At 43.6% G+C, this 19544-nt stretch overlaps 1 protein-coding gene across 3 annotated transcripts; it reads right to left on the bottom strand.

Annotated features, from left to right (window-relative positions):
• Positions 1-1994: 1994 nt before the first annotated feature.
• BUB1 (BUB1 mitotic checkpoint serine/threonine kinase) lies at positions 1995-19503 on the bottom strand. 3 transcript variants are annotated; one of them, XM_054197344.1, is made up of 25 exons: positions 19142-19503; positions 18829-18888; positions 18606-18750; positions 18047-18243; positions 16997-17037; positions 16626-16732; positions 15153-15205; positions 14858-15048; positions 13196-13356; positions 12511-12845; positions 11597-11649; positions 10945-11082; positions 10084-10179; positions 9320-9410; positions 8839-8920; positions 7985-8165; positions 7345-7423; positions 6615-6823; positions 5959-6099; positions 5177-5292; positions 3680-3841; positions 3321-3478; positions 3050-3227; positions 2699-2805; positions 1995-2280 (listed from the first exon to the last, which is right to left on the bottom strand). In XM_054197344.1, the coding sequence occupies exons 1-25, from the start codon at positions 19156-19158 to the stop codon at positions 2085-2087; spliced, it is 3294 nt and encodes a 1097-aa protein (XP_054053319.1). In that variant the 5' UTR covers positions 19159-19503; the 3' UTR covers positions 1995-2084. The 3 variants fall into 3 exon arrangements, with proteins under 3 accessions (XP_054053319.1, XP_054053320.1, XP_054053321.1); XM_054197345.1 differs by having other exon boundaries at positions 13196-13353; XM_054197346.1 differs by lacking the exons at positions 16997-17037; positions 18606-18750; positions 18829-18888; positions 19142-19503 and having other exon boundaries at positions 18047-18131.
• Positions 19504-19544: the final 41 nt, after the last annotated feature.

The raw sequence follows: 19544 nt of genomic DNA, 5'->3' as shown, positions 1-19544 counted from the left end.
TCCTGCAATCCTGGCTTCTCGGCCAGGCGCTGCACCGCCAGCCGTTCACCATTTGTTAAGGCATCAACGCAGAGCACCGCCAGCCTGCGAAGAGCAAAGCCCTGTACAGGTTTATTCCCCAAGATCCAACGGCAGCCAGGGAGGCTCGAGCAAAGGCAGCAACAAGCCGTGGTGCAACTTGCCCGGGGCCAGTGCAGTTCGCTCCAAGATCAGGCAGCCAGGGAGGTTTTGCCACCACGTGGGAATCCCAGAAGAGGAGAAGCAAGACAGGGCAGGTTCAGCTCGGAAGCTCTCCAAAGTGATGGCAGTTGTGGTTCCAGAGGAGGGTCGTGCAGACTAGTTTTAGCAGCGAGTCTCAGCTTAGCAATGCTGAAAGATGCGGAGAAACGAAAAGAAGAGTTGCTCCATGGTAAGGGGAGCTCGAGAGGTGCCGTCTGTCTTTCCCAGCACCTATATCGGCCACGTCTAGCTATTCCCAGCGTCCTTTTCGATGTTAGGCTGCAAGAAGGAATACAGAAGCTTTGAAGCAAGGCAAGCAGAGAAAACCTCCACCCGAGACGTTTGTTTGATGTGAGTCAATGCAGGGATGCTGCTCCAAAGAAGCAACGTCCATTCTCACCCTTTGCTCCCAGGCCAAGGAAGACAGCCCAGCGCGGATGCCACTGGGGAGCCGGTGTGCCTTCTAGATTTCTGTGGAGTTTGCGTAATCCTGGTAATTCAAGTTAATTTGACATTATAGCTGTTTTGTCAAATCTTTGAAGTCAAGCCAACCTCGTGCGAACTCAAGTGAGCGACTCGCGTAGGCAGCAACGATTCAGTGCGTAGGTGTACAGCAACTGTAGTTAAGAAACATAAAAATAGATAAAAAGGAATAGGGAGCACTTTTAAGGGAAAGTTTTCCTGGCATTTCCCCCAGAGTATTTTCACAGTATTCTGCCACAATAAAGGAAAACAAAACCTCGTAACGAACCGAAAATAACCCTTTCAATTCCAGTAAGGAGAGGCATTTGCTTCTTGGTTTTCCTGGTCTCTAATAATTGTGTTATGGCCAGTCAGAAATGAATTTAACAAAAGTGGCAAGTGTGATATCAGTCCTACCTAATCTAAATTTGATCCGCAAACCTCGGTTTCTTCCAACCTAGAAGCTCCCGAGAGAAAGGGTAGAGCAGGAGGGTTGTGAACGTAGGAGCCCCAAACGTCCAAGAATTGCAATACCAGCACTCAGGGCTCATCTGCCCATTGGTCTCATCACTGACTCAAAACAGCTGTTCCTCCTATTCATTCGTTACCTGCAACTGCTCTTCTGGAAGAAGAGAGACCTACAGAAAACCTGTCCACGTTCCATCTACCAACCATGTGTTTTCCCCTGATCGGGTGTGGAAAGCCACACCAGTTCACGCTCTCATGTAGCCCGTGTTACATACATGCCGTTTCACTTCCAATCATTGTCTTCACTTCTCTTAGAAGAGATGCTGAAGACTTCCACGACGGCAGGGTCTCAGTCTGGAATTACATTCCCGTTTCCAACAACCTGCTCCTCCCCAAAGGCCTCACCATCCTCTTCATCATCCTCAAGACCTCGCCATACGCTTTGCATTTCAAAGACCAGCCTGCCCTTCACCTGGCCGAACTGCATTTATCACCCATACGCTTCCCGGCCTCTGCAGGAGAGCTAAGGGTCGCCAGCGTAGTTGGGTCTGAACTCGGCCTCGACCTTGCTTTCAGGTCAGAGCAGCTGACTTCCCAAGGTCCCTTCAACGGGAATGATTCCATGGTCTTTTTCAAAAATCCCGGGGGAGGTTGAAAGCAATTAGCTCACCTGTACAATACTTTTCACCAGCTTTCCCCGCACCCCCCGCCCCGAAATACACATTATGAGAACTGTCTACAGTCTCCAGCATGCCCACGCCTCCCAAACTGGACAAGTTAAATTAACGAGTAATTTTAATGTCATTTTTTTTCCACAAAAGCACAGGAAGAGGCAAGTTATCAACCCCAAGAACGTTTATTTTTATAGCAAGTTATTACAAAAAGATTTCACGTCAATAAAATGCCAGTCCTCAGTAACTGTGCAAACTAAATGCTTATTTTCGTGACCGTTTGCGTTCTATGAGCAACACAACAAATCTGTTCCGAATTAACTTTATTTCCTTTGCGTATGACTTGCAAAATAAGTCTGTCAGCTTTTTGCGCAAAACTCCTAGAGAAGGCAGGCTGTGGCAATTGGGGATGTTTAACATGCTCTCAAAGAACTCTTTCCACAAGTCAGCGTTGGCAAACCTGCAAAGGAACAAAAACGCATCAAAAAAATACTATTTCCTGTATTTGCCCTGCTCTCTCCCCCGTTACAGGCTGGAGCAACTGCAGACATGGCTGTAACATAACGCAGCTCCTGTTGTGGCATGCTGCTTAATGAACCAGTGGGATTTTTCCTCATTAGTTGTTTTTCCTCCTTCCAGGCAGCAAGGAGCTGAGGACGCTGTGCAATTTGCCACGTCCGCTGCTGAAACACTTCCTGTCCTTAAGTCAGTGAATTTTATGAAGCAGTTCCCATGCACCGAACCCACAGTTCACAGGGCATGAGGAAGTAATTGCAAGTAACGCCAAACGCTGCGCCAGAAACTAACCTCAGAGAAACCTGGTACTAACGCCACATCTTTCTAGACAAGGGAGCGTTTTGAAAAGATTCAACACCAACCTTCTGAAGCTTCCCTCAGGCTTCCAGGTACCGTTTTCGTTCTTCACTTGCATGTAGGTACCAAAGAGCATGCAGTAGATCGTTGCTGCAATGCCAAAGTAGTCAGTCTAAACAAAGTATAAACAAGTCTTATATTAAAAATGTATTGAGACCACTAAAAATCAGCTGAAAAACACTCTGTGGAGCCAACAGGGCAAGCTCTGTAAGAAGAGGGTTCAGGATCGTGTTTTTAAAGTAACAAGCTGAAGCTACAACTCTGGTGCAAAACCCTAACGTTTCTATACTCCATTTATTCACAACAGATGCATACAGTAAGCTCCAAACGTTCAGGCTGTCTATGCAACCTCATACCTGGTAGTTCCACGGTTTCTGCGTCAGCATTTCGATACACTGAAATCCAGATGTTTCACACTTCGCAGTGAACGCGGTTCCTTCAGGAAATAGTTTCATGTCTATACTCTGTCCCAAGTCAATGAGCGTCAAGCCATGAGAGAGACCATCTATGTCACATATATCGTTGTCCAGAAACCTTCAGTCACGATGACATGAAGTGATCATGTAAGTATCAAGGCCATGATATCATAGTATGTTGGCATCTCAGGTAGCAAAGGGAAATACTTGCCTTTCTCCAAGTATGAAATTGTCAGGCTTAATGTCACCATGAATGATTTGGCAGCTGTGGAGCTCTTCCACCATATAAAGAATTTTTACAGCAAAGTAGATTACGAGTGCTTGAGGCATCACCTTCTCAGGAAGCTTTTTGTAAATATTTATGGCATTCTGTAAACAAAAAAGATAGGGAAGAACCATCAGCTACACAGAAACAACTCTGTATGGATTACGCGTCCATGTTGACAAACACAGAATAGGCTCAGAATGAAGGTCTATAAAGTGGAGAGTAGAGGAGACATCCGAATACTGTAATTAATAGGACGCCAAAAAGAATATACAAGTTCCAGAGCACAAGCTGATCACACTTACCAGCAATGTTCCATAGTTGTAGAGCTCACCAACCAAAATGCTTCCATTTTGAAAGAAATGAGCAGAATAAAAGTGGATGTAGAGATGGTGTATACTTGGATCGAGCCTTTCTACCAGTTGTGTTGCTATATAGAACTCCCAAGGGTTGGCAGGCTTCTGGACCTGTAACCAAAAAATTGATTTACTAGGAAAATCTATTAGCATTAAAGCAGAAGTTCTTCTCAGATTGGGGTTTTTTGTTTGTTTGTGGTTTTTTTAATGGCCGACTAGGCATTTTTCCTCTTGACCAAATAAAGCACTTATATCTACAGTAATTAACCTCAGGTCAATAGTCAATGATTAATCTTCTTGATTCAAGACTTCAATTACACACCACAATTCCACGCTGGCTTACACAGTCTTTTGTGTTCTTTAAAACGTCAGTCTTTCTGCAACACTGATGTTTCTGCTGGCAACAGACATTTTGTGTAAGAGAAAAAGCTTTTTTAGTCAAAACAGGAAAACCTTTCCAATTCCTTCCCCTACTATTTCCCCCACTATGTTGAATAGCTGATGCTCAAAAAAACCTAAAGCTATCTTTACATGCTAGGAAGCTCTCAGGTAAGGTGTTAACACGAAAACTTCCCCCCCCGCCCCCCGAAAGATTAAACGTTGGAACGGAGATGCACAAAAAGGTTCCAAAGATAGATTTGATCTGGAGAGGCTAAGGGTGGGGGTGTGGGTGTCGACTCAATCACGTAACCATGTTTCAGCCAGGCTGTAGTAGCTGCACGCATGCCCTCCCAGCCAGCAGTGGAGGCAGGGTTGCGTGACCTAGTATAACCCTCTTGGACTAAGCTGACCCCGCGGTTGCACAGACTTTCCTCTTGGCAGCGGTTCTGCTGTAAACACATGCTGTCATCTGTTGCTCATTCCTGTACTGGAGCAGCGTGGAACAAGACGCAGCAGAGCAGCGAGGGAGCTGCTCAATCTACAATCGCCGTCAAGACAAGTGTGTTTATTAATAAAACTATACCAGAGAGGTATCACCCAGCAAAGTCGCCGTAACAGCCAGCTGCCACCAAACAGGCTGGCTGCACAAAGCGCAAAAATGCTTGTCGCAAACTAGCGAGCACGTATCTAGTAGCAAGAGGAATTTCATCATCAATCCACGCACACTTTCATTTACTGTGTACTAAGCGCACTTGCATGAGTAGCTGCCTTTGTTCAGCTGAGAAAGATAGCCTGGCCGTAAGTCTTACTCCTTAGGATACTTGTGACTGCTTTATAATGAGGAGATGAAAAGGCAAGTTGACTCAAAAGGATAAATAACTTCCCCGTGTAGAATGAATCAGACACCACAGCACTCAATCTGAACAAGGCTTTGCGGACAGACCAATGCGCTTTACTTCTTATTTATAAATAAGAAAACTCATCAGAATCCACCTAGGGTAGGTGTCATTACCGTTAAGACTCATGAATTTTCCAGCAGAGCTATTCTGAATCAACACTATTTACCTTGAATATTACTTTCTGATTGTTTCTAGGGTTACTTGCATCCAGAATGGAAGCCTGATACACTTGAGCAAAAGCTCCCTCTCCAACCAAGCAGTCCACGTGGAATGAGCCAGAACCTTTAAGAGATTAACAACATTAAGTCCTGCTTGCAAACTTCAGAAGAGACATCACTGCTCAGAAAAATAAAATAGAAAAAAGAAAAAGCACCAGCCTATCTAAGTTATTGCTTTAACTCGAGCGCTAGTCTTTCTCTACAAGTCTCTTCTTGCTAGCCAGCCTTTCCATAGAAGAGAGACCATACTCGGTCTTGAGAACAAGAGCGCTGTGTAGTGCCGCGCATACATAAAAAAAAAAAAACCAACCAAAAAATAAAAATCAGTGCTTCTATTTTAGCCCGACTCCCTGGAAGTAATCAAATTCCAAAGTGCATTCCTTAAAAAGTAAACACTAGTGTTTAAGTCATACAAGCATGTTGCAATTACTGTCACACAGATTTTGTTGACACGGGACTGCTGCTCTATACAAAGTTGGAGAGTTGTGTCACAGATTACTAGGAAAGGAAAACTAGGAAAATTCCCCTACTCAGAATGCCTAATCAAAAACGCTTATGCTACAAAAGACAAACAGAAAAACAGGTATAATTTCAAATCCGAGTTTTAGATAATCTGGAAGCTATCTGGGTATACGTGCAAGTAAACTGAATTAAAAAAAAAAAATACTTCAGAGGTTCCCAGACAAACTTCAGAAGTGCTTTAAAGTGAAATGTTTGAAGTAGCTCTTACCCAGTGGCAGTTCAGCCTTCAGTATGATGGACGGAAGAGTAGATTTCCATTCAAAGTAGTTGGCATAGGTGTGGAGTGGTTTAGGAAGCTCCGATAGGAACTTGCAAATCAATTCCTTATCCCAAGGGTTTTCAACAAGGACTTCATGGAAAGAAGAAAAATTATTAAGGTATAAGAAAACTGTCATTTCAAAGGGGTAACACAAGCTATACTTGAATGGGTATCACTGATTAGAACAAAACAAAAAGACACAACACAAAAATCAAAGAGGGATAAATTAAGCATTCCTTAATTTTGACAATCCAGATTTTATACCTATGCCTTCTGTTAAAGTTGCCCGGAAATATTTTTTATTGCAAGTTGAAAACAGAGGTTCTGAAGTATAGTATTTGAGCCTCAACTGGCAAAGAACCCTTAGGTACTCCTGAGTACTCCTTTACTTCACAATATCTTTGGCATCATGTAATACAGGTGTGACCCACACTTGTCCTTCCTTACATCAGTTCTACATACGCAGCGACCTCCTTGCAGGAGCTGTGAGACAGTTTGCTCACTGCAGTGACTACCCTCATGTTGGAACAAAGCACTGCTGCAAGAACGTGACACCGCTCTGGTCTTGGACTCGACGGAAGAAAACTGTAGGCAATGCTCCGTACCTGCCGCTCTAACGCTCGGGGCTGTCCTGTCCTGCCCGACTCCAGACAGCTTTTCGTGGGAAATTCTGTCCACCCCAACAGACAAGGAATATTCAGTTCTGCTCATGGCAGTCTGCTCATGTAATCTTTGAGAAGCAGCTGTAACGTTTCCTTGTTTCAAGACATTTTCTTGAAGCTCTCCATGTTCTGCAACGTGTTCAAGAGCAGGGCTACATATTTAAAACAAAATATTGTTAATTGACAGTACTGCCATGGTATTTTTGCATCTTCGGTAAGCAAAAATATGTCAAATGTCCGCACTTGCAACTTTGGCCATAACCAACATTAATAAAATGGATATTTCTTGAAAATAAGATCTGGTCATATTGTGTTATCCATAGTCTAACAACTTTCAAGTCCATTGGCCAATAAGTTCAGCCAGTATTGATAAGAAAGCAGTAGTTTTGCATAAACAGCCATTAAAACTTTCCGGACAGTTAACTTTTAATTTAGAAGTGTCGGAAAACTTAAATCTTCGGAGCATTTTCAGGGGCATTACTACCATACCCAGGTTCGCGTAACTCCGCAAAACGCTGAGATGCGTGCTAAGCAGAGTCAGTCTGACACAAATACATCAGCTCTAGACTACTTGGAAAACTTGATTCGAGAGCAGCGTAGCAGACCTGCCTGCTCTGGTATAGATTTGCCCAGCGCTCTCAAGCCTTGAAAATCTCAGCAAGTCACGACATACCTTAGCTTCTTAGTTTTTGTCTGCTTGTGCAGTTCTCCAGAAAACTCCAAATCCATTTGTGGCAAGCCATCCCCACAGGCTGAACAAAAGGAGTAGCAACAATAGCAAATGTTTATTTTCCACAAAGGCAAGGCCATTTAGAGTACTCTTACCAAGACAAGAAGGTTAAGTCACACTGCAACTCAGAAAGTTGCTAAGGTATCACAAGAACTAGAACTGAACAAGCCTATTTTGAAATATATAAGGAAAGACAACAGCTTGATTTCTTTAGGGAGTGTATTCCAAGATTAAAGAGGGGCAGACAAACATAAAGGTGCCCCCAGAAGAAGGTGGTGCTGGGACTTCAGTCAATTTTTTGACTATTTACAACCCCTTGGAACGGTTCAGAAGAGTACTTCTACAGCACAAAGCCTCTCTTGTTCCTCGCCACCTTCTCCTATTCTCCCAATTAAAAATTCTTGGCCATTTTATGTGCTGGGCCAGCCCATGCTCCCAGCTGCTGTTCTGCAAGGAACGCATACTCAGAGGTGGCAGCAGTGGAAGTGGTATTCAGCAAGGGCTGTGAGGTAATCGGGGCACAGAAATGGAGTTACGCAGTATTGAATTAGATGCTCTCAACCTGAAGTATTCATTATTTTACCTTTGTCCTCCAAAGCTTGTCGGGAATGTGCCGACAGGTAATTAAACGGTGTTGATACAAGCTGGGCAGCTCGTGCAAAGTCTCTTGTGTTGTTTGGACTGGGAGCTAACGTTTTGTTATTACTTGGTACATTCCACACTGTATAATCATCCCTCAAGAACTCCGGTGTCCCTGTTTCTTCCTAGACAGGAAAAAAATATAGATTTAAAACTAAGCCATCAAAACTGCCCTGCCAGAGCCCCACCGTAACCTACCAGCAGCCTCCGCAGTCAGTATCAATAATATTGAGTTTGCCCGTGTCAACTTACAGTATTAGAAAAATAATGGAATGGCAATATAACCCAAATCACAGGTTTACATAGTTTTGTATCAGACCTGAATGTTGGCAATAATCAGTATCACAGCAAAATTCTAGACCAAAAAAAAAAAAACCTGTAGGAGTCCTAAAAAGCCTATTACTTAGTGATCACTTATATCCAAGCAGCCTTAAGTTTTATGCATCTCCTTGGCTATGAAAACTACTAGGTGGTTATTAGAACATTAAGTGCCTCTTGCCCCCTGTCCTTCCTCCCCCAAACAGACGCCAAACCTGCACATCAACTGCAGTCAGCTTTGTTCTAGGGATAGAGGTCTCCACTATTAAGCTCCTAGAAGTTTTGCAAAAATTAACAACGGAAAAAGTTCGTCCCATTGTCAGGAAATGGGAAAGAGCATCTAGACTTCAGCTAGGTATCATTCATAAGAATGTTGCAGGATTGGGATAGAACAAATGTAAATACAACTGCCTCTGACCTCCCCTATAACTACATAATCCATTTTCAAGGCTAATTCTTGCAATAAGATCAAACACTCACTTCTGTACCCACTGTACAGTCAGTCAAGGGACGTTCTCCAACAGTTCTGGGCTCTTCTGGCTTGTTTTTATGCTGCGGGATCCTGACAAAACAGGTAGTTTAGAATAGCTTTCCCCCAGAAACTTTCCCAGGCAGACTGATCATAACAAAGACTTGTTGTTACATTTATTTATTTTTTTTAAAAAGAATCCCATTGGCGGATACTTAGAGAAGTTGCAGTAGCTTAAAGAAACAAGCTATCCAGTTATGGAGACAATTAAGCATCTCAAGCACACTGTCCAAACAGGAAAGTTGCGCAATTCCACAGAGAAGCAACTACAGCTTTCTCATGCCACTTCCACGCAGCTGCTAGTGATCGTATTCAAGCCTACCCCAATACGGCAAATACAGTCACAACAAAATTACATGGAACAGAATCAATCCTATATGTAATTCTTAATAAACTGAACTCAGCTGTTTCGTTTTTTTTTTTTCTCCTTACCCACTGTTCTCTTTTTCATTCTCATCTTCAAAGATAGCAAATGCAGGCATGACAGGGGCAGCAACATTAGCTTTCAGGCTTCCATCAGGCTCTTAAAAACAAACGATAACCAATATTATCTTCACCCAACAAAGGTTATATAAATTGTCACATTTTCACCCCTAACCAGGCAACTGATGGTCATGGCTACATCCAGCTAGACCAGAAGCATCCTCAGAATTGCCACACGACTCATCTCTCCTAAAAGCTCTTGGGAACGCGGAAGATTTTTCCGTTCCAAAACCAAGACTGGCCAGAAGTACAGAAGCCTTCTTGGCTGCATCTGACTAGTTGCGAAATATCTCTGTGCTCACTCTTGTAAGCCACTGCTACTGCCTGGTTTTCAGACAATTTTAACTGTTACGATAAGATGGCGATTCAGATATTAACACCCAGCCTGCAAAATGTTTTAGAAAAAAGCTTTACTCATATGAAGTACCGGCTGACTCCTTTTCAAAGTTTCGGTTTAAACACCAGAGAAGTAATGTGTTTAATACACACATTAATAGGCTTGCTAACGGTGAAGTGCTTCTGCTGTTCTCAGACTGTGCATCAAAATTTAGAATCTGTCAATAAATTAAATTCGATATCAGGCAATAAGTGGCTTCTTCACTCCACACCTAATCAAAGAACTACTTATCTCAAAATTACGAGGACTGGTGGGAGCGGTAAACAGAAAATAAAGGAGTGAAACATCATGGACTGAAAAAATAAGTAGTACTTACCACTTTTTCTGCAAAAGACTTCAAATTGATCCTTGCTTTCTTTAAGAGAAGGCAGTTCAGGCAAGATGGGCGTTTGAAACATACCCATGAGTAACCCTAAAAAAGAAATAAAAAACCACAAGAATATAACCCCCAGTATAATAAAAGAAATTTTCAGAGGTTTTTCCATTCTGTAGTAGTCAAGTCAAATGCTAATTAATTATTATCACTTGTCAAGTGCCAATATAACCAATTATTCCTTCGGATTGCGTTTAAAACACTCCAGACAACTGAAGAAACAGGAAGATCCAAGTTGTCCAATACATTGGCACCATGACTTTTTTTTTTTAAACTTTCTTCTCCAAGAGGAGATTTCAAGTCCTCCCGAAGGAGCAAATTCTCCTTTATCTTCTTAGATATTAGATCCTAAATATTTGGAAGACTAATGAATATAATGAGCTTTTTTTTTTACTTATTATTTTTACAGATATATATTCAGCTGCAGCAGTTTGCTACATGGTAGCAGTTAACATTCTTCCACATCAGTCCATTGTAGGTCATCATCTCAGAAACAGGAGTCCCTGACAGTACAGACCAGAGCAGCTCAGAGAACACGCTGCCCAAAGAAGCCTGGCAGGTGTACCACCAGTGACTTATCCAGGAGTTTACAGGATGTGGCTGATGGGACGTTATTAAAGCATCCATTTCTGGTCAAAATCCAGACAATCACAAAAGAAGAGTACCAATATAAATCTTCCTCTTTGATTGAGCGGTGGACACGCCCATCACTAGGTAGCCTCCTTATAGATTCAGCGCCACTAAAATCACCAGGCAAGATCCCATTAATTCCAGCGGAACTCATATGTTATTCCGGATGCTTACCCAATGCTTCCTTCGTATGAACTGTAGGTGAAGGTTGCACTTTGAATGGTGTTGCCTGCATTGCTCCTCCCAGTGAGGTGTTTGGGGTAGCTTGAGAAGCGTTGACAGAAGCAAAGGAGGAATTTCCAACCCTCGATGCTAGAAATGAGAACAGCAAGATCATTGATGAAGTAGCCTGGGATTGTTTATTAACATTTCAGGAGCTAGCAAAATGTTAATACGAGAAGTAAACAAGATAAGTAGCAGAATGACAACCCAGAATTTTGGGAGAGCAGATTTTGGCTTGTTCAGAGATCTGCTTGGCAGGTTCCCAATGCAGACTGCCCTGAAGAGCAAGAGGGAGCTCGGACAGCTGGGTGGCCTCTGAGAACTCCAAACGATCCACTCTGACCCAGAAAGTCAAGCAGGCAGGAAGCCAACAAGGACAAATAGCAAACCCCCAGCTGAGCTCAAACAAAAAGGAGTTGCACAGAAGGTGGAAACGGGGACTGGCTCCATGGAAGGGATATACAGACATTGCCCAAGCAATGGGATGGAGTTAGGAAAGTCAAAAAGCTTAGCTACAGTTGGAACTAGAAGCCACAGGCTATTGATCCCCAGCCAGTAACAGTCTACCAAAAGCACCAGTCTTTATCAAAACTGGACTTAGTACCTTCTTTCGTGTCCACAGAAGTATTTTCTCCAGTGGATTCCTTGTTAGGGTGCCTTCAAAGGAAAGATTAATAACATTAGTTTGAAATAAAAGCTATTATTTGAATTCCAGCTTCAGTTCAGGACTCGAGAGTACTGCACCTTACGCAGTATGGAGGCCTTCCCCAGCCTAGAGCAAAAGAAACATCCCAGACAGACAGCAATTAGTGATCCTACTTTTTTCCCCCCAGGAATGACTCCAGTCACACAATGGAGTCAAAGACTCTTTAGAATATTGAGATTGCCCCCCAGGAAGTTTCTCATACAGTTGCCAATAGGTATAAAACCTGAAAGGCAGAGTCCTTTAAAAAGGTTAAAATGCTGGCATTACATTCTTGGATACAGTTTGCCTCCAAGTACCTCCATAATATAAGTGAATGACAATTGGTTCCATTTCCTCTTGTTGGCCGAGCCTACGCAGCCACGCTTGCTTTGCCAACCTAGGTTTCTCCCTCTGTCCCCAATCTCGTTTCCTGCATAAGTTGAGTCACACAAGCAAGAGTGCAGAAGATAAATACAAGCACTTTTTTTCTTCTCTGGAGGCCTTTGCGGCCAAGATGTAACACATGGGACCTGCACGAACTAAGCATAACCTGCTGTTTATTTCAGGCACGCCAGTGACGGCAATGCTGAATAATTACTTCAGTTACACACTAAATTTCCTCTTGGTCATTAAAATTAAAACACAACATTAAAGGAATTAAAACGTGAGATGAGGACTGTAAGTTCTATAAGTTTGATCCGTGTCTAAATATTGGTTTCTACAGGCTACTTCAGAAGAGAAATAAAGAAATTTTTTTAGTTAATTCTCAGCTGAAGTGTAGATACCGAAGACTGGACAATTTGCAGAGCAAGGATTAGCTTGTTTATACATACTGCTCTCCAGTGCTCCAATGAAGAGATGAGTCAGGATGTGCCCGTTCCTGAGATGAAACATTATTGAACGGAGGGCGTAACAAACTGGTCTGGAGTTCTCCGAGCTCTAGCTGAGCTTTGACTGCATCCTTCTTATATGTCGCTTCCCACAGGGAGGTTGATGTCATCCGGCAGCCAACAGGTTTCACTGACTGCAGTGTAGGAGCAGTGGATGATAGAGTACTTGATCGAGGCTGGCCTGGCACCAGACCTTGGGCATTTTGCAGATCTGAACTTTGACAAGATGTCATCCAGTTCTGCTGTAGAGCTGCACTGGGTGTCACACGCGGATGCACCTTTAGAGAAAAGAAATGTTCTTTTATGCTCAAAAATACACCTCAAGTATAGTCATTGCCATTTTCCCTTTTATTTCTGCATAACTAGAACAGTTTTTCATGCATCACAGAACTTTCATATGCAACTACAACTAAATCGCAGCGATGCAAAGACGAACTTTTGAGTTTAACAATTAAAATATATTTCACCAGGCATTTAAAATTATACCAGGTATCTGTACTAATCAAGTATTGCAGCCTTGACTTCCAGATTTGGTTAGCAAACTATTCTGATTACCGTCTAAAGCATGGTTAAATTTTATGAGATACGTTCATGAAGACTGCTTCTATTGATCATAGTACATACTTACCACTGTTTTATTTGGTTCACCTGACGTTGTAGATGCTGGTTCCAGTCTAGTTTCCTCCAAGCTTTTGGTGAGCTGGGTGAGCTGTTCCAGCTTCTGCTGCAGGGCTTGCAGTTCAAGGACAGCTGACTCTTTTTTCCTTATGGAGTCTCTCTCTTCTTCTTCTAAGGATAAAACAACGATAGGAAGTGAAACAGTTAATCAGTATCCAAATGAGTTGCTCAACACAGACATTACAAGCTGCTTGAGTTTAGAATTCAGATATATATATAGTCTGTGCAACTGCAGGACAACACTCAGATCTAGAGGCATAAGTTTGAACGAAGCAGGTATTTCCCACAGGACTCAGCGTCTAACCTCTCACTCCTGACCCCTCAAGGGAAGGCTACACAGCACTATCTCAGCGCTGGCTGGGTAACCAGTGGCATCCCTAATGCTATTTAGCAGAGTTCACAGGCTAGCCTGCCTCTCACCTGGCGCGTGCTTGTGGTGCCAGGCTCCGTGCTGCTGCAAGCACGCTAGTGGCACCCATCCTCAGCACAAAAGGAAACCATATCTGAAAGATTCTACCAATATGACCCTTTGGTAAAATCTGGGTGGGGATGGAGCCTGCTGTCCCCAAAGGAAGAGCTGCCTCTGCTGGGAATCATCACACATAACTACTAGATTAAAAAAAAAAAAAAAAATCCAGACTCAAACACTTGTTTTAAAAATGCATTACCATCTTCCCTCCCACTGAATCTCTCCTTGTTCCACTGACAACAACTTATCCATTTCTTCCATTACCAAATGAGATAATTAATTCTTTCATCCAGCAACATCCGCCGGCAATGTTTCCCCCCACCATAAATGGTCAGATACACAACTAACTCCCTTCTGAGCAGCTGCTCTTTTATTTGCAGTCAGTTTTGGTTTTGCTTCTGTAAGACCTAATTCGTCTATTTGAAAGCCCACTGCTTTTTCTCCAAAACGTCGTCATTCACCAGACAAAAGTATTACCTCAAATTACAAACTCTGCCTTGAGACCATCCCAGCTACGAGCATGCCATCGCTGACTATACAAGCGGCACCCCACAGCTACGTTTGCCAAGGCAGCCAAGTGAAGACAGAGTGCTGCTCTCTTTGCTGCAGCGTGCCCTTAATTGACTTGGGCAAATTGTGGCGTCATATGTAACCATAAGACAGTTTAAAGCACACTCTGGGCTCCTTCTGAACCAAGACACTCTTGATCTTGAATTACAAGCGTCAGAGAGCCACAGCTAGAGCTCCCATCAGGGTAACTAATACTGCTTACTGCAGGGGGCGTTGGACTAGATGACCTTTAGAGGTCCCTTCCAACCCAACACATTCTATGATTCTATGAACACGAAGCTGCTCACACATCCCTCCTGTTTCCACAGAAGGAGGGCCATTCTTTGTGACAACCCAGGTCTCAACAGACAAACTCAAGGGATGAGCAGTAAACACCCATGTCAGTTGTTTGGCATGTTACCCAATGCTTCCAAGCTCACCCCACCCTATTTCTGTACAGGGATGCTAGCTTGGGCTTTGGGAAAGTTTTCAGGCTTCAATAGAGAAGCTGAAAAGAAACGAATGCAGCAAAGTACTAGTTTTCCAAGAATATGAGCATGCTTATGAAACAGCTAGACGGAAAGAGAAGAATACCCCATTCTTGCTGTCTTCTGAGGCGCTCATATTTCTTGAAGTATCTCTTGGCTCTTAGCTCCTCAAATGAAAGTTCAGAGCCTTCACATATGAGCAGGTTTTTGTCATACATTGAAACCTGCTCACATTCGACGACAGTAGATGACGACTTAGGAAGAACTTCAGATTTGGAGATGTACGTAACATACTTTCTGCGAGGAAAAATAAGAAAAAGCTCTATCCAAGTTTATTGGATTTATTCTGGGAGCATGTCAATTTTCCCACAGCATGACTTTAAAAAAATCCAAACACTTACACTTCTTCTCTTCCACCAGAAGACCAGGACTGAGCACCAGCAGAATCAGGACCCTAAAGCAGGGCAGGGGAAACAAAAACATAAAAGAAAGAATTCCAATATTATAGTTAATCATCCATTTTGACAAGACCGGCAACCAAGAAGGTCCTGATATTTAATTCTGATTGAAGAGATGACAATTCAGACCATGAGCATGGCAAGAATAGATTAGAAAGAGAACTCTACAAGTCATCAGGGCCTGAAGAAGTTTATCCTGAAGAATTAGCCATAGAACAGCTTGCTGTAATCTCTGAGAGCTTTTGAAAGACAAACGCGATCCCAGAGAACCAAGAGAGATGTAGCTCTGGAAACTGCAGTCCAGAAGGACACTGGAAATAGCTGAACAGGCAGTTACTATTTCAAAAAACAGGAATGTAAGCTATAGAACACTAGGGTTTGTTAAGAACAAACTGGGTAGCCTCATCCGATTTCTTTGACAAACTAACCAACCTCAGGGCTAAGGAACAGGCAGCAGACGTAATAAGTTTTAAGCTGTACTCCATCATCCAAGACGTTTTTTGGTATTTGCAGGCAATGCCAAACTCAAAGTCACAAGCACTTTAGAAAACAGAACCAAGGTGAGAAAGGTTACATCAGCTTCCTACCCACAGTCTTTAATTTCGCTCCCCGTTCACGTTTCATCTGACTGTGCCAGAAAGGCCGTGAAGAACTGCAATTAGCTTTGCCGGACCTCAGAAGAAAGAGCGCTGCATTCTGGTAGTCAGCTAAAATGAGTTACAAGTAGTGGGGGGGGGTGCGTGCTCTTTTTTGGTTTTGGATTTTTTGTTTTGTTTTTGTTGTTTTATTGTGGGGAAGGGGTTGAAGGAAGGTGACTACAGGGTGACAGGATCTGGACTGTAAAGTCAATTCAAGATCTCCACAAGGTACAAACAGAACCTCAGCTGGAACTTTAGTTAAAGACTGACCTCGCAAGCTACAGAGGGACTCGTGAACTGTGGCAAAGTCACCTCCTAGTCATTTCCTAGCTCAACAGACTGACTTCTACAAGAAGCCATCATCCCACTGAGGACCAGCCCGGAAACCTCTCTTCCTCTAACATTATTTTTTGTTTGTTCTTAAAGAGAGTATTTAAAGAAGTAACTTGAATTTCATGAGAATTCAGTGTAGACAATTTCCAAGAAGCATGACTGGCAGAGAATCTATTGAGATTATTCCTCCAAAGAATGCTAACCAGCTGGATGGATCACTCTTAATCTGTGATTCTGGAAACGTGTCAAGTGACAAAAAACTGGGTCCCAACGTTTCCTAATTGAGATATTTCCATGAAGACATGAAGCTTACAGCACAAAAAACACCAGATATAGTTCGTATATCTTAACTTTCTTATTGAGTTAAGCTCATCAATCCAAATTTTATGCGAGAGCTCCACATTCTTCCCCACAACATCTAAGGTGCTTATTAATAGTCATTTACCTGATTTTTGCAAGCAGACACTGAGTCATTAAGACTTGAAACATCTTTTCGAGGAGCCATTTGATTTGCAGCATGTGAAGTTTGAAGTGGTTTTATAACAGCAGTACCTGGGACAGATAATACAGGTTTGCATTAATGGGTAGAAATAATTTTCTCATTTATGAGTTTCTATAAAATTTAAGCACTGGAAAACTAATACCTCATTTTGAATACACTCCCCTTATGAATCTTAAATACGGCCAGGAAAATGGGACACAAAAAAAATTAGTTTCTGCAGGAAATTTATTTTCTTCAGTGACAAAACTCACTGATCAAGGTAAAAGATTTGCCAAACTGAGCTACAGCTCACGAGCAGGTATCTTTAGCCTCACCTTGCAAAGGAGGATTCCGAGGATCATAATTCTGCAGCCAGCTAAATTGCAAGAAACTTTAGTTATTATCATTAAGTCACCTGTCCCTCATTCTCCCCACCTCCCAGAAAACTTTAATTTCCCTGTACAGTCATCATGTCTTGAAAAATAATGCTAAAATACTCAGGTGAGTTACAGGACGCTTATTATTGCATATGGACATATCCTGTTAACTTCACGTTCTCAAAAACACAAAAAAAGCCTGTAATAGGCAGCAGTATATGGAAATCGGATTCTTGTTTTATCATCACCAGAGGGAACACATACCATTATGATAAGCACCAACTCTAGCGCTTTCAAAGCTAAATGCTAAACTCCGACAGGCACCCCCTCTCAGCTAAGTACTGTAGGATAAGCACAAGAAACTGGATATATGTATTATTGTCAATATATCCCCAAAGAGGGCTGAAAAAAAATCAAGCTCAGATCAGGAGTTTGATACCTGATCTCACTGCGTTTTCAGCTACGGCCACCAACCAAAATAAAAAGGGGTCCAAGTCAAGCAGCAGCTGAAGCATGCGTTCAACTGGCAGTGTCAAGAGAAGCACAGGCAGCTACAGGGTGAGCTACAGCCAATTAATGCACTCTGGAAAGCACGCAAATGTCCCTAACTTGAAAACGTCATTAGCATGGCCAACTTGCTTGAGCTTCCAAGTAATAAAGCTCACACACAGTACTTCCAAGGCACGCTGCCTGAAGCGGGACAGGCTATGCATCTTTATACTCCAGATTTACTTATCAGAGACTAAACAGGAAGTGAATCCATTAATTAAGGGATTTTCTTTCTGGGCCCTACTTCACTGAAGACATGCTATTTTTTCTCAATACACTCTCCAAAACACCCAACAAATATTGAACAGCAAAGAAGTATTGTTAAGCTTATATCTACCTTTCACAAAAATCATCATCGGCCTACCTCTGCTACAGCACAGGGCATACGCACACAAGAAAAAAAAAATTAACCACAAGTTATCCGAATAGCTCAACAAGTAAAAGACACGTCAGAATTACCAATACAGCTGTTGCAAGTTCTCTCGTGGCTGTGCCTGGTTGTGAAGTCCTTTTTGAAGGACAGCTCCGGCATACTGCACGTTGCCTTCATTTACAAGCTGCTGAGCCCAAGCAACATAGAAGTTAGATGCCTTTGCACCAATTCCCTGTCCATACAGGTAATCAAAATACTGACAAGGAGAAGTGATGAACTCCGCCTGCAGAAGATGAAGATGCATAAGCACTTTCAAAAACAACCAAGGAAACTACAAGCAAAAATTCCAATAACTATTTCTTTGTTACCATTATAAGAAGGCATTATTTTCTAAAGATAAGACCTCTTGATAGATAAGACACCTTTCATGAACTCAACAGCTTAATAGTTTTAAAAAAAATATGCTATCCTTCAACAAGGCTGAAAAGTTCTCAGAGCTTGGAAAGAGCAATACATCTGAATTCCACACCACATCCCTGAGGACTCCTATTGCTCCCACAGCTCTTTGCAGTCACAGAACTACAGAACGGTGGAACAAGTTTAGTTTTTCAAGAAAGCTTAATTCCTAAAAAAGCGTATACCTACCAGCTTAATACAGTAGCTAATAAATCTTGGATCTTGGTGGTACCTCTTCTCGCTTAGGAACACCTTCACAAGCTGCTCCAGGAGATTGGGCAAGCAGTTTTGCTTTTCTTGAAGGGGAAGACATCCTTCTACCCACTGCATGTACCTGAAACACACCCGAGCAAGTTACAATTCTGTCGTGCACCAGCAGCTCTGCTAACAGCCGGGCCTGGGGCGCGCTGACCTGTCCCATGGGTCCAGCGGGTCGGTCCCCTGGTAGTTCCGTATCTGAGCCTCGTAGCTCCTGCAAGGCAACAGGGCAGGGCAGGTCAGGCCAGGCTGAGGGGAGACCACCACCGCCCTCACTGAGGGGAAGCGCCCTGGGGCACAGGCCGAGGCCCGCACTCCCCCCTCCCCTAGGCACCCCCGGCTCCCCCCAGCACCCGCCCCTCCGCCTGAACGCGCCCCCGCGCAAGGGTCCACGTGTCCCCGGCGCCCTCCCTGCAGGCAGCGACCCCCGGAGCCCCTCAGCCCTGAGATGGGGCGCCCCCGCTCACCGCGCGGCCGCCTCCATCCTGCGGCCGCCCCAACCGCCGCCGATTCAAACCCGCCGCGCAGGCGCGCCGCTGCCATCCGCCGCCTTCCATTGGCCGCCCCGCTCCGCCAGTCCCGCCCGCTTCCGCCGGGAGACCACGCCTCCTCTGCCATCCCATTGGGTGGGCGCGGCCCCGCCCCCCGGGCGGAGGCTGCTCCCGCCATCCTGGGGCGCGCCCGGGACAGAGGCAGCGGGACGCAAGAAAACGGGGCGGGGGGGGAATAAGTCAATATATAAAATACTAAATTCCAATTTAGCAAAGCTAAAGGTCGCCTAGGGTAGGTCTAGACAGCGGCATTCGCTGTGCCTCGGTCTTGGCGAGCAAGAGCTGCCCTCGGCTTTGCTCAGACTACAAACAAACATGG

The sequence above is a fragment of the Rissa tridactyla genome, chromosome 3 (genome assembly GCF_028500815.1).
Source record: "Rissa tridactyla isolate bRisTri1 chromosome 3, bRisTri1.patW.cur.20221130, whole genome shotgun sequence".
Taxonomy (NCBI): Eukaryota; Metazoa; Chordata; class Aves; order Charadriiformes; family Laridae; genus Rissa; species Rissa tridactyla.
Note: the sequence above shows the minus strand (reverse complement) of the source record. Positions and strands in the feature narration are given on the sequence as shown.